The sequence below is a fragment of the Dermacentor variabilis genome, chromosome 1, assembly GCF_050947875.1.
Source record: "Dermacentor variabilis isolate Ectoservices chromosome 1, ASM5094787v1, whole genome shotgun sequence".
Classification (NCBI taxonomy): domain Eukaryota; kingdom Metazoa; phylum Arthropoda; class Arachnida; order Ixodida; family Ixodidae; genus Dermacentor; species Dermacentor variabilis.
Window position 1 is genome coordinate 204,425,677 of NC_134568.1, and position 15,060 is coordinate 204,440,736.

Consider the following 15,060-nt stretch of genomic DNA (forward strand, 5'->3'; position numbering starts at 1 on the left):
CTTTACATATTGGCAGACCGGTGGCAAAGAACACTTTCAGAAATGAAAATAAAAAAATAACAGTGGGTTACATCAATTAAAGGGAGTAATTACATTTCTTTCACTGTGAATGCACGTGGTTTCACTGTACCACGGTGATTTAAATCATAGTTTTCGCCAGACAGATGAGCTCCGATGGTGTCAGTGCATGGATGTCAATGCCGGCTTCTAGATAAGAATTTAGTAGCCGTGGCAAGGTGTTTGTGACCATTTGATGGCCGTAATTTGTTCTTGAAAAAGGTATGAGCCAATTTTCATGGCTGCGCGTGTCATATGTGGATGTGTTCTCTTTTAAGTTTGCTATATTTGTTATTAAGTTGCTTCTATCTTTTACCTGAAAGTAGTAGGTGCGTAGGAGAGTTTGTTTGTAGAGGTGACTTTTTGTTATGTTGTACTTAATGAAAAGACTTTCAGTGTTCGAGTTGTACAGCACATTTGGAATAGCACGTATTATTTATTATTTTTTTGCATCAGTAGTATTTGAGAGAGATTGGAAGCTGATGTGCCCCATACAAGGTGGCAATAATTTACATGCGAGGCAAACAGTGCATTATAAATGATCAGTTTAGTTGACGTTGGTAAAAGGTACCAATTTCAATGTAGTATACCTGTTATGCGGCTCAGGTTCTGGAGTATAAAATCCACGCGAGCGTCTCATTGCAATGTGTCGGTAAAGTGTACACCAAGTACGTTTACCACGTCAACAACCTCTATATTCTCAGAGTTGTAAAATATCTTGTGGGTCAATTGAGTACACGCACCTCTTGTTTTAAAGATGACTACTTGTGTTTTATTGGAGTTTACTTTTAAAAAGCTGTCCTGGCTCCATTTGAGAGATGGGTTAAGAGATTGTTCGCTGCACCAATGAGGCCTGTATAAGAGTTGTTTGATAAAAAGACACTTGTATCATCTGCGTAGTTTATGAATTTTGCTTCTCGGTGGATAAGAACTATATGTCATTTATGCAGATGTTAAATAGAAATGGACTAAGGATACTTCCCTGAGGAACACCTGTTTGTATTTGTCGTGTAGATGATATGCTAGTGTTTATAGACACATATTGCTGCCAATATTTAAGGTAGGATGTCAGTAACTGAAGAGGAAGGCCCCTGATGCCATATCTTTCAAGCTTAAGTATTAGGAGGTCATGATTTATGCAGTTGAATGCTTTTGTGAAGTCTATGAATAGACCAATTACAAGTAACTTATTTTCGAGTTTTTGCAGTATATATATATTCTTTCTGTGCTACAAGTGCTAGTTCTGTTGATTTACCTTGTTGAAAACCGTATTGAGCATCTGTCATTAGTTTGTTTCTTGCTGAGAGATGTTAATTGGTTAAGAACGATTTTTTTCAAGACCTTTAGAAAACTGCGGGAGAATAGATATCGTGCGGTAATTTTTTATATTGAGCTTGTCACCTTTCTTATATAACACAATTACTTTTGCAATTTTCATTTTTTCAGGAAAAGTACCTGATGTTATGCATAAGTTATAGATATAAGCGAACACAGTTGCAATGTCACAAATGACATGTTTGATAGGTCTTATTTGGAGGCCATCAGCATCGCAGCTACATGAATTTTTCAGTTTGAGAAAAACTGAACAAACCTCGGTAGGGGTTGTCTCTTGAAAAAAAATAGTGTGCATAGTTGCAGGGAACTGAAATGTATATGGTGGGCTTTGTGATGAATAGGAATCAGTGTCTGTAAAGTAATCATTAAATGCGTTAACTAAGTGATCTCCGGTTAAAAGGAATCCGTTTACAGAAACTTTCCTATAGGTTCAGTGTTTTGTTTGCGCCCCATTGACTCATTTAACTTATTCCACATCTTCTCTGTATTTCCCTCGCATGTAGAAAATGTGCGTAAATAATAGCGATTTCTTGTATTTCTTAGCTCTTTATTTTACTTATTTCTAAATATTTTGAGGCATTTTAGATCCTCGCCGTTCCGAGATTTTATAAACCTGGCATAAAGCTTATCTCTTCTCTTAGCTTTTTTTTTAGAAGCTCTTTGATGATCCAAGGTCTCCGATATGCTTTGTGGTTTCTTTTCTTGTGTATGAAATGTTGTGCATAAAGAGCTGAAAATTTCTTTAAGAAAATGTTGTATGCTGGCTCAGCCTCGTTTTGTTGAAAAACCTCCTTCCAAGATACTTGTCTCAAGACATCTTGAAAGGCAGTTAATTTGTACTCGTTTATTGTCTGAAATGTTTCTTCAGTGTTATCTTTTTCGGTTTCGTTTGCTCTTGTGTGGATAAACATGACTATTGGCATGTGGTCACTAAGAGGACAGTTTAAGACTCCACTAGTTACTAAGAATGGATTATAGTTTGTTATAAAAAGATCAAGAGTAGTTTTCGTAGTTTGTTATTCTCGTGAAGGTTTCAACTGCATTTATACATCTGCTTGACACAAAAATTCTTTGAAATATCGTTTTCCTAGCACCATCGGAATTCATGTCAATGTTGAAGTCATCTCCTAAGACCACTTTATATTTGTTTTCTGATGCAAATTCTAGCATGCTCTCTAAAAAAATGAAAAAAAGGTTCCAATAAACCATCCGGTGGCGGTAACGTACTGCAAAAAGAGTACACCCGGTGTTTGGGCACACAACATTTCAGTTTTCTGTCATACAAGAATACTCGGCTAACAGTTCATATGATAGAGAATCATCTATCAAAACGGATACTCCTCCACCGTAACGTGAGGTTCGGTTTTTATGAAATACTTTTTTTGCGAGGCAGGCGAAAGACATCAGAGCAATACCATGTTTTGCTTAGCATTACTAATTGCACTGACTATTTATATCAGAAAAAAAAATTTCTAATTCAGGTAGCTTGCTGGAGACTGATCGAATGTTCATATGTATGAAAGGTCCCTTCTTTTGAGTGGCCAAGGACGTGAACCAATCCTCCTTGCCAATATATCCCAAATGATTCATTTCGCCAAAGAGTCAAATGATAGCAACAAGAAGTTGGCGTTCATTCCAATAGAGCATGAAGATCATTTTCATCCTTAACGACATTTTCTGATCCACCATTTGCCCTACGCACGAGAACTTTTCCGTTTGAGTGCCACACGAATTTGTATCCTGCCTCCTTTGCCCATACTTTGGCAGTGGCAAGGAGCTTCCTCGAGGGAGAGGCTAGGTTTTCGTTAATGAGGATGTTGCCCTAGCTGTTCCTTAAGGCTCGCCTTTTGGCAATCTATGCATCCCTCAGTTCCTGCCGTGCAAGGCAGACAATAATTCCGCGCATTATTCCTTGCTTTGCCAGGAGCCTATGAACTGCTACATCTTCCTCAGATAGAGGTTGAAGTTCAAGCTTCTGTGCAAGGCATTTACTTTTTCACGTAGGTTTTCACCGTCAGCCTCAGGTACACCGTGTATTTCAATGTTAAGATGTCTGCTATGCCACTCAACTGTGTCTATGTCAGCCTGAATCTGACCGAGCTCCCTAGGGGAAGCGTACTTCTCTGTTTTTTCTACTTTCCGTTTGACAGTGTTTAATTCCTTTTCGTGGCTCTCAAGGCCTTCTTTGAATTTCATCATAGTGATCGGAAAGTGTTTGGATGAACTGTTCAATCCCGTCTACCTTGTTTGGCAGACTAACAAGCAAGTTTAGTTTTTGGTCCATTTTAGCAAGTTTTTTTATTATTTCATTTTTATTCTTACACGCTTTGGCAGAGAAGGAGCTTTTACTTCCTGTAGGTTCGCAAGACTCACACTTCCAAGACTTTTGAATTGATCTCTTTTGCCCTTAATGGCACTTTCAGCAATGCCAGAGCAGGTACCGCTATGATACGAAAATTCACATTGTGGCAAGTCAGAAACAATTCGCCTTCATCTATCACAGAGCGACATTCATAGCAACGCGACATAGTTTCCAACTGTAAAGGTCTATGGCTTTCCAAAATAGGGCAATAAAAACAACAAATGAACACAAATGTGTAGATTGGCTGTAGCGGAAAGAGCGCATTGCAAGATGAGTAACGTAGAGAAAGAAACTAATCTGGGAAACACAGAAAGAGCGATAAGTGCCGTGTCCTTTACACTACACCGCCACAGCCAATATGATGGGAAACGCCCCCGGCTCTGTTACGAGCTGCGCTTCGTCGACGACGATGGCAGCACACGTGGTCTGGCTTGCGAACAGATGGCGCGAAGTTCAAATGTCCAGGTTAGCGGAGGCGATGAAAATGCTTTTGGCAAGTAGCATAGTACTGAGGATGGAAGCAGCTGGGCAGGTCCAAGAAAAGTTGTACTACAGGCCTGTTGTAGTAGCGTTGGGTCCCCAGCCAACCTGGGAAACACAGAAAGAGCGATAAGTGCCGTATCCTATGCACTCCACCGCCACGGCAACATAGTGAGGATAAAAAAGAAAAAGTTTCTTTTTAGTGGCAGTGGCGTTTGAACTCTGTCAGCTGTGCCCAAATACACCGGACAACACACTGTGCTGGCCTGTGGGTTATCATCCATGCACGTGTAGTGATCTTTAATGCACAATCTGGACAAGCAGGCTCGGAGAGTTACCATATTTACGCTATTATAATGAGTTTTTTTCCTAAATAATAATGTAATAGTAACTTTTAACGGCTACTTTCTCCACTATGGTGTCCACGTCTAGAAAAGAACTATCATTGTCAGCATTGCCTCCAGCGTCGTCGTCATCTTCCACAACTTGCTCGTTGGCACCCCTCGGTGCTACCGCGCGAACGCGCTCGTGCCACTGCTACTGTGTTAGGTGTCATCATTAATTAATTAAGAAAAACAATGACATAGCCAATAATTGAGAAAGACTTTAATGAACCGTCAAGATTTACCCAGTTATAAACACCAAGGGCTGCACATTTCAGCTTCGATGATTAACCATCTGTACGGAGTGCTTGCGGAGACAGTTTCTTGCCCCCTCGACTACAGCTGCCCTTAAAAGTCCCGAGCTCGCGTTATAATTGTAATACTAATTTTTTTTTCTTAAGGGCGCAAACCCCTCCCTCACATTATTTTCATAGTTGCATTATACTCATGTAAATACTTTACATCACATTTGTTGCTCTTGGAGATAAGAGAAAATAGTCCGCTTCAGTAGAAACAGGTACCATTAGTAACATCTTTGTGGGCCTTGAAATAGTACTACCTAGTTGCATTGACAGAAGGAAAAGATCAACGGTGTTTCAGCGGTGTGTCTCAGGCTGGTAGCCGACATTTCAACAAGAACAAGTTTTTATCGTTGCTGGGGCACATCTTAACGAGTACAAAAGTTTGTCAAAATGTTGGCCTGAGAGGTCCCTTGTTTCACCACTGCTGATCACTTTGCCCCCCATCTTCCTGTGAACCTGTGTAGTGAAGAAAAGAAAAAAGGTATTTTAAACCCTTAAGACTGGATGCAGGGATCAAATAACAAAATTCTCATGAAAAATCAAATTTTAGAAAAGGGTAGATTCTGCATGACCTTTTAATGAAACGTTGTAATTATTCATTCAGCACACTTCCCAATAAGCATGCCAAATTTCATTGCTCTACTACAAAAAATAAAGAATTACACCTCTGATCCCCACCTCCCCCCATAAGTGTTTTAGACAAGCTCAGCTCATCAATGGCAATAATCCCATTTTCAGAGCGATTCGATGAACTCACCACGTCCATATTGTTTTGGTTCTACATAGACAGCTGCAGTAGTAGCATTTGAAATGTGCAGTTAGTCACTCTTTTTTGTTTTACTACATAGATGCGAGCACTTTTTCAGCACCTTGAAAGCCGTGTTGTTTCAGTCTTCGTGTTCTGCGACATAGATGGCAGTTATTTTGTCAGCACTGGAGGGGCACGTTTGTGGCAGTCTTTGTTTTCTATTACATAGATGGCAGCACTTTGACAGCACTTAAAGACCGCGTTCTTGGAATTGTGCGCTTTTTGTGCCTTTTGGCAGATTGACAGCTCGCACGCGAGTCATCTGAGCACAAGAAAGCTGCTGCTCGACCGTGACCTGCCTTAGAAGTGCAAGAAGGCAACGAAAAACTTTCTTCTGTGAAGAATTTTGCTTTGCGGAATAGTTCATTTTGAAACAGGGTAAAATAAATCGTTTTTTCTCATTTCTAACTGTACTGTTTGTGGCAGTGACAAGTACACATATATATATTGCACAGTGAAGAGGTAAGATTAGGTTCTCATGCTTTGTTTTGTTGGTCCCGTCAGGTTCGAAATAACGCAAGTTGACTGTCATGCAGTCTCAGCTTTTTCATTACCGCTTTATTATGCTGAAATCTTTATGTTCATCAGTATAAGAGGCACTCATGTATAGTGAAATAAGATTTTCTTCAGTATTCACTTTTTGATACAGAATGGGCCAACTTCTTTTTATTTGTCATGCATGCTTATGGAGCAAGAACTAGAGCATTTCTCAGTACTACTTGGAAGCAGATGGTGCTACCCAAAACAAAACGGTTTTGGAACATCTGGTTTACATTGTGTTCACACAGAAAATAAGAAAACATTACAGCAAGAGAAAAGAAGAAAGTGAGGGTTGTTTATGACATTGATATCTCTAGAGCTTGACTACATGCTGCTGCTGCTGCTGCGCCGCCGCCGATGATGATGATGATAATGATGATGATGAATGTTTAGTAGCAACTGGTTGATCAAGCTACTTTTCTTGCCATCGGGTGCGCATTAGATTTGTACTTTGTTTAGAGCTTTAATGTCATTTCTATGTTAGTTTTCTACTTTGTACACATAGAAAGTAGGTGCTAGATTTGTACTTTGTTTAGAGCTTTAATGTCATTTCTATGTTAGTTTTCTACTTTGTACACATAGAAAGTAGGTGCAAGTTTGATTCGGGAAGTGTTTGAGAATGGATGCAGCATGGCACCTCGGCGGTCTTCCCCATATAGTTACTCTAAGAAAATGGAACATATCGGAGTTCACCAACCGGCGCCTATATGCCATGGACCTGCATATGACATTACAACTTTTACCTGGTCATAACGTTCAGTGAAACCTCGTTAAACCGTAGTTGGCCGGAGGTCGGAAAAAGTATGTACTAAACAATAGTACTGTTTAAGTGAAATAGCATGAGATCACCCGCTTACCTGTCAAAAGCAGAACTTGGAGAGAGTGCGATGAAAGGGCAAAAACATGCAGTATTTATTCAATTCCCGCGACAAAAGTCTGTTATTTTCATTTGATGCCGCTGCGGCTTAGCAGCGACAACAGTAGCCTCAAACTTGCTGAAGCTGTGAGCCAGCTTTTCAGCCAGCCCCCTTTTGTCGGCAAACACTCACATGGCAGATTCCTTATTGGTGTTGCATATTCTCCGTGCACGGGCGCGGTAGTTCTGCATAAGTTGCGGGGTGCCTTTTTCATTGCAGGGTGCTGTCCTCTTTGCGAGGATTGCATTAATGAGGCTGATGTAACACGCAACTTCTGCCACTGTTGGGCCTGAATCACCTGTGCTATCTCTTTCCATGTCGTCCTCGTCACTGTCATTAGGCGACCCTTCGGCAAGAACATAGGCAACGATATAGAAAAGTCAAACCTCATAGCCAACACCTGTTCGCGGTCGCAGCAGTGCTGCCGAGCAACTTCTTCACATTCCCAATGCCACACACCGTAGTCAGCAGTAAATTCTTGTCGTGTGCCAGCGCCAACTTCTTTGTGCCACATTCGATAGCGTGAACGATGTCCAATTTTTATTCTACGCTGAGCACTCGGTCTTTTTTATGCGAGCTTTGGCATTACGCAAGTCCTAGATTACAAGACCCCACAACGCTCTGGCAAGGCACCGAAATGATGTTGATGTTGATGTGACTTCACGCACAAACACACAGGGCGCTTGGAGGCCCTTGTTCTGATCTCTGAGGCTTGTTGTTCTGCTGGTCCACCTATTCGGGATGACGCACCGCCGTGATTGCACAATGAAAAGTGGAAACACTACGTGTTAACCGATACGTACGCAATAAGGTGGTATGGTTTATGTGGATACAAAAAGCTTTATGTTCAATGGCCGCTGAGTCGGGGATTTGACTTTACTACCTTTAAAATGAAACTACTGTTTAAGTGGGTATGGTTTAATGAGGTGTTACTGTATGGGGATAAACGCTACTGTGCCGCCTGCGGCTAGGAGTTTCTTTCACAGACACCTACTCATTCCTAATTGGAATGGCGGGCAGTCCCAACTGTAGCACATGTGGTGTCGAAGAAATGACCAAACATCTCTTGTGTGACTTCCCCACATGTACGAAGACGAGAGGAGTTCCCTCCGGACAGCTTTGGGGTCACTTAGATGACCGTCCTTTCACAGAGCAGAAGATTTTGGGCCCGTGGCCTCATGTGTCTGCTATGTGCAAGGCCACAAGGGTGCTGGTGTGTTTCTTGAAATGCACCAGCCTGTATGACTGCCTGTGAGTGACTCAGCGATGAGTGCTTGAGCGTGCAACAGTGCAAACTGTGAACTTCTTTCTTCCTTCTCCTCTTTCAATCCCCGTTCCCTAGTGCAGGGTAGCCTACCGGGCTCAGCCTGGTTAACCTCCCTGCATTTCCCTTATGACTTCTCTCTCTCTCATGCCATGCATGCAGTATCCTGTGGAAGTCCCAGAAACTGCTCTCTGTTGAGCCCCTACCACTCGGAGCTGGTGCAGGAGGGGTGGTTGACATGGCCGACGACCTGGCGTTTCCATCCTTGAAGCAGCGTTGGGGTGGATGGGCCTTGCAGCCAGATGAAGACGACAGCAGGCAGGCTGTGAGCGCCTCTGAATATTTCTCTCCCTTGCGGCTGGCGCTGGAGCAGCGTCGCACGGTGCTGTGCTTTGGGGTGCTGACAGCTGCCATCTGTGGCTGGTTGCTGTACCGCCGATGCTGCTGCTGCCGTGCAGCCACTCGCAGAGCGCAGGGCCGCAAGGGTCGTGCACGTCGGCGCATCCTCTCGCTACCCATTAGCAAGCTTCTGCGAGGCGTGTGATATAATTCTGTGAACAGTTTTTCAGCCTGTCTTGTGCACTGCAGTCAACCTGTTTGTTCTATATATATATTTTTTTTCAATCACTACTAAATTTTTCATGCCTTTTATACTGTGGTGAATATTAAGACCGGTGCTTGAAGCTACTGCAAGTGATGATTTAAAATGATAATTGCATCTGTTTTAGCATTAATGTTAAACTGCTACTTATTAGCCAAGCCCAAAGTAGTCCACTCGGTAGTAGGTTAACATTCTTATTTGCAGTTTCTGTTTATGCCATTGCAATTTATGGGTTCACGGCAGTAAGCACTAAGTGAAATTTAAGTGATTTTGAAGGTTACTTGCATGTACGTCATTACGTATCATTTAATCTCATCTGCATGAATCAAATCACTATGACGAAAGCTTTGATGAATTCGTTTTGTCAAATGAAGTGGTGTTCATCTATATATATAAAGTCTGACTTAGTAGCAGTAATCTTTACAGCTATCGCTGCTCACCTGTGTTAAAGTTTCTTATCTCAGTTTACTGTTTGGAACTTTATTGGGAGCACTGTGGCTACTTGCATGCCCAGCTTTTGCACATTTGTGTCTTATGAAGACCTAGTGGTACCCTTTCCAAAGTTACACAGATATAGGGCACATTGAAGTTCCCTCTTGCATCCGCTTTTTCTTTATTGTTGTATTTGGACGGAACTTCAGTCCGAAATATTACTTTATAAATTACTTGATCATTTTTGTGTATGTAACACAACTTTCTCAAGGTCCAGCTTACAACAAACAAGCCTGAATTTCAAGCTGGCCTAAAGCTTCAACCATTTATGAACCTCTTAGGTATTGTACTGTTTGTACAATGGACAAAAATACTTTTGATTATGTGTGTAGACCAAGGTATTTGTCAAATTAGTCATTTAAGAAAGAGGATGGTCCCTTATGATTATCTGCCCGTTTGTTGGGTTTCTGGCACAGAAAACTTATGACAGCTTGAAATAATCTCGTTATTACCTCTAATTTAATACTGACCTGTTTTGCAAAAGGGAACCTAGACGTTGTGTTCCAAATTGCTTAAAGTAGTACTGCCTTTACACTAAGTAACTTGCAGGCAGTTAAACTTCTGACATCTTTGTAGCAAGAGGTTGCATATTTATTTATATCCTGCATTTGAAAGTTCCATGGCATTGCATAAGGATTAATAGACAGATGGCAATAAGACGCAGTTCGAGGAATGTGAGGCACAATTGTTGCAAAGGCAGATATAACAGAAGAAAGTACAAAAATGGTCATTAATACAAAGCTGGGTGGTCGGCATTGCAGTGCAGGAAAGTAGTGACGCTTTGGAGTAGTATTGCTTGCTCAGTAGTTCATGAGCTCTGTCAATTCTAGAAATGAAGTGTGTCTTCACTACTCCCACTAAAGCAGGCAGCTCTTTGCATTTGTCCGGGACGTAGATATTTCAGTGAAATTGAAGACATCTGCATGTTTAAGCTACGCAAGACTTGATATCAAGGCCCTTATCGTTGGCCTGCAAGCATCTAGTGCCTTTGCAGTGCAAGTGTTTTTGTGCTCATTCTGGTGTGCACAGGAACTTTGAAGGCAGGTCTGTCAAGCATATCAAAGGGTTGCAAGGATGCTGCATGGGCATTACACTTGTCTAAGGACTCAATGAAATGGCCATAAAAATAAACAGCAGTGAACTTAATTTCATTCAGAACTGCTTACAGCTCTTTGCTCTGGATAAACACTTTGATATCTGTCAAAGGTCTACGGAATGGGCAGAACAGTGGCACCAGTATTTTAGGGCAGTCAGCTTGTTGAATCGTGGTGATCAGTGAGCATTTTTAACTTAGAGCAGTGCACCGAGAAATGCGGACATGCGTAAAATAACATCTGCAAAGCAGTTGCAACTGTTGGTTTTTTTACTCACACATTAAGCGAGTGGCTGGTAAATGCTTGCACTATGAAGGCCACCATTAAAGAAACACCCAAACTGACGATAACCATCATTGTGTGTGTGTGTGACCATGAAGCAATCAAAATACCCAGGAAGCGTCATGCTTTTTCTGAAGATGCAACTGAGGGGCAGCCAATGCACATGTCCTTTCACTTTTCAATTTCTTATTGCTTCCATTTGACTTTCTTTTAAGATTTGTTTATTGTATTCCCTATTCAGCTCAGCTTTTGTCAGTGTAGGTGAGCAGCTGCAACTAGCTCTACAGTGCAAAGCCAGATGTCCTGAACCTTTTCTTGTGCAGTTGTTATCGTGCCTCATCAGTCTTGTGTTAAGGCATGTTGTATTTTCTCAGCGCACTTGTGTTTCTCAAGTGCACCACAACAGCTCGCCCATTACTACCTGTTGAACAAGTAAAATTTTTAATTTGTTAACATTGCCTCTTCAGGCTGGTTTATATTAAAATGTGGCTTCTGTTTTGCTTTGCGAACTGGACTCGTGCTTTTATATCTGAGATCCATAAGAGCTGTGGTTTTAAGGGGAAAAGTAACAAGAATACACCTCGGCCTTTCCTATTGGGCTGTTGTATGCATACCAGGTTACTTTATTCTGCTGTAAATGTCTTGAAATATGAGCTGCTAATGTGCTGCTGCTTACATTTTTCTGTCAACATACCTGAACACTGATTAAAACAGTTGGCTTTCTTGTGCAGCTATATTAATCTACTACCTGAAAGTAATGTACTTCAGTATTGCCTGCACATCGCAATCTTAGTAGAAGCAAAATGCACTTTTAATGTTAAACGCTACACTTATAAAATCTATCTGACTTTACAGAAAGCTATCCTTTGCCACACATGATACTGTGTGCTTCACTAAGAGAGTTTAGTAACTGGACAAAATGCAGTGAAATTATACTAGTAGGTGGATTTCTGTCTTGTGTACACTTTAAGCACACCAAGGTTTTTCTTATATATTGGCTCAATTTAGCATTGCATTCTGCAGTAGGGATATGCAGTAAAATAGTTAGTTTCATCAGTATACCCAAAAGCAAACATTCATCCATTGCTTTGAGGATCAAGCAGAACATAATTTATTGGAATGGGTGTATTTCCCCTTTCTTTCTTTCCTCTGGCTTTTAGATGGTGTAAAAAAGCATCATATTTGAAACCAGCCTCCTTTTTTGTGTAGGGATGTATCACATCTGAAGTTTTCGGATATCACATTCTGTGATGGTATTTACTGTATTAGTGTTTTATAACGAGGAAAAATCTTACACATTTGTGCAGCACGAACCCACACTAAGTGCAGGGTCCATATTCCAACACAGCTTGTGGCATTACTGTTCGAGACATTACTGCTCGAGAGCGATGGAAAGAATGTCCAACGGGGCTTCCCCAAAAATTTAAGGCGATTATTGATGCCACTAGCCCTTGAAAAATTAGTTGTGAAGCCTTGCACTGAATTTTTGGTACTTATCCTTTTCCACTCTTGGTAGTAGACTCCTATTTACAGAACCTGACAAAACAAGCAGTGATGTCAAATGCAGTGTCACACTAACCACAACAAAAAAATTTTCTGAGCAAGATTTAGGAGAAAACAAGAAAGTACCATTAAAAAAAATTTGTGAAACACTTCTTTCAGTGGGAACTGAGATGTCACATTCTATGATTACATTGTTGGAAAATCTCAACTTTTTGTCCTCTTTCAATCCCCTTTCCTGCCTCCCCAGTGCTGGGTAGCCTACCGGGCTCAGCCTGGTTAACCTCCCTGCCTTTCCCTTATGACTCCTCTCTCTCTCTCTCTCTCTCTCTCTCTCTCTCTCTCTCTCTCTCTCTCTCAGCTTTTTGTCTGTACTGCGAAAATATTGTGATCCCCACCACACTGTTGTGGAGGCTTTCCTTTTAAAACTATAGTCTCCGAGCTGCCCATCCCTTCATCCATTGGATTTCATCATTTTCAGCATTTCATTGGATGAAATGTGGTTGTAGATTTCAGCTTATGGCAGAAATTTAAAAATCTTTTGGAACTAGTTTCACAGTGCCAGCAGTTTAGCATGCGCACTTTTATCTCACTTTTATCTTAAGAATTCTTATCTTTTGAAATTGCAGATATTTTTGTTTTGCTTCATATACTGCATATTCATTAAAACAGCAAAGGATAACAATATGTAGTGCATTGTCATTTAACAAACATATAGTGTTGTCAGTCTCGCGTACCTGTTTCAGGAGCCTAATTAAAGTGTTCAGGTGATATCTTATGTTTCATTTCATCGAATTTCCCTTGCCTACACAATTATCCCAACCATATGCTTTTTTGAAATGGTTGACATGAACCAAGAAGCTGCTTCAACAGATAAGCAACAGATAAAACTGTTATACATATGGTAACATCGTAACGTTTGTTGCCTAGCTGTTGGATTTCCATATTATTGCCTTTAGCAAGTGTCATTGAAAGGTCTAGCCTGGAGAACCTTACAACTTTGAATCACTGTAGAATTGTTCATTGTCTTGTAGTAGTCTGGTCTTTTGGTGCTGTGTAATTACTGTGGTGTGTTTTGACTTTGAATGAAATTAATGTGGAGATTCTGTGAGCATTATAGGTGTACCAGTGAATAAGGTTTTTTGTAATCATGTAATGGCAAAAGGTTTGAATTCGTATAATCACAGCTGTTTGCTGGTGTCTTTTTTCACTTTCTACCTCTGTGTTGGCTTGAATTTGACTAGCAGCTTTGACGTGGAGATTGAGCTTTTGTGATTTTATTTGTTCAGAATTGCATGTGATATTTATTGAGAGCCAATGTTGTTTCATTTCTCACTGTAGAAATCTGTACAGTGCAACCATCCATGCAGTACTCTACTATGTATATATATGGTAGGGTTTGCAAGTTATCACTGTTAATAGTATTGCAACAAAGTACACTGAAGTGCCTTGCTCATTGTTGTCCAACTTGAAGTCATGGATTTTGTTTGCTTCACACATGTGCAGTATGGCTGCAATTTCTAGCACTTCATAAAGTTGTACTGTAAGAGTGTAAGAGCGGTGGTGGAGACTGTTTAGCCTCTGTGTTTCCTGGTGAGGGCAGCTGCCTGTTGCCTTCATCTAGGTGGCTGGAGTACTTGCTGACTAACCCACTGTGGAGGACTAACAAGACTCTGAGTAAGGGAATGACCTTAATGCCAACTGGGCCCGACAACTCTATCGTGTCTTCTGCAGGTGGTTTCAGAGGACAGTGTGGCAAAAGACAGTGAGCCATTTTTGAGGAAAGATGGCGATGTGGTGCGTGACCTGGTTGAACGTGCTGAAAATGGCCATCACCCTATTGACTGGTCTGCTGTGCCTCAGACTTTCCGCCGCATCTCTGATCAACATGAAACAGGACACATGGCACCTGGCGTGGCCATCGATGACTCTGTCAATCATGTTCATGTTGAGGTTCATGTCAGTGTGAACTTGCACCAACATGTTGAACTGTGACATTGTTATTTAAAAACACTAGTGTATTCATATTAACAGTGCATTGTGTGCATTCTTTGAAATTTTGTGCATCTGGGAGAGGCCCACTCAGATAGAAAATAAAAAGCTATTTCTTTTTTATACAGTGTTCATTCCCGGCTTCTTCCCCGCCCCCCTATGATTTTAATCACATGTGTAGTATCGCAGGCCTTTCGTGTACATATTAGTATGTCACCAAGAAGATGATGGCCACACAAAATAATAATGCTGTCATGTTCTGTGAGTATAATTCTACAACGCAGCATACTTTTGCAATAGAAAATTGGTTTGTTGCAGCTTTATACAGTTTAAAATATCACTAATACGTTGGTACTGCACTTTTCATGAGACCTGCATGGAAGGTACGGAGAGAGAAGACAGATGTGTCTGTGCACTTATTTTGCAACTGTCTCATGCCATAAATGTGCCTCTCATGGTGGAAGAGTGCATAATGCCAAAATACTAGTATATATCAAAGTAGAGCACTAATGACATGATGCATAGAAACCTCTTAGGCCTCCGACCCTTTTCAAAAACGACAAATTATAGCTGTTATTTCCAGCTACGCATTCCACTAGTATATGGCAATGCAACACGTCCTTGAATTGCTGAGTGTGTGCATGCCTTTAA

The 15,060-nt window shown here is 41.1% G+C and overlaps 1 protein-coding gene across 1 annotated transcript in view; it reads left to right on the top strand.

Annotated features, from left to right (window-relative positions):
* S1P (membrane-bound transcription factor site-1 protease) overlaps positions 1 to 14,532 on the top strand; it is a 49,809-nt gene extending 35,277 nt beyond the window's left edge. The window contains exons 25-26 of the mRNA XM_075703532.1: positions 8,611 to 8,773; positions 14,152 to 14,532. Coding sequence (XP_075559647.1) covers positions 8,611 to 8,773; positions 14,152 to 14,412 — 424 coding nt within the window. The 3' untranslated portion in view covers positions 14,413 to 14,532. The remainder of the gene's footprint in view (positions 1 to 8,610; positions 8,774 to 14,151) is intronic.
* Positions 14,533 to 15,060: the final 528 nt, after the last annotated feature.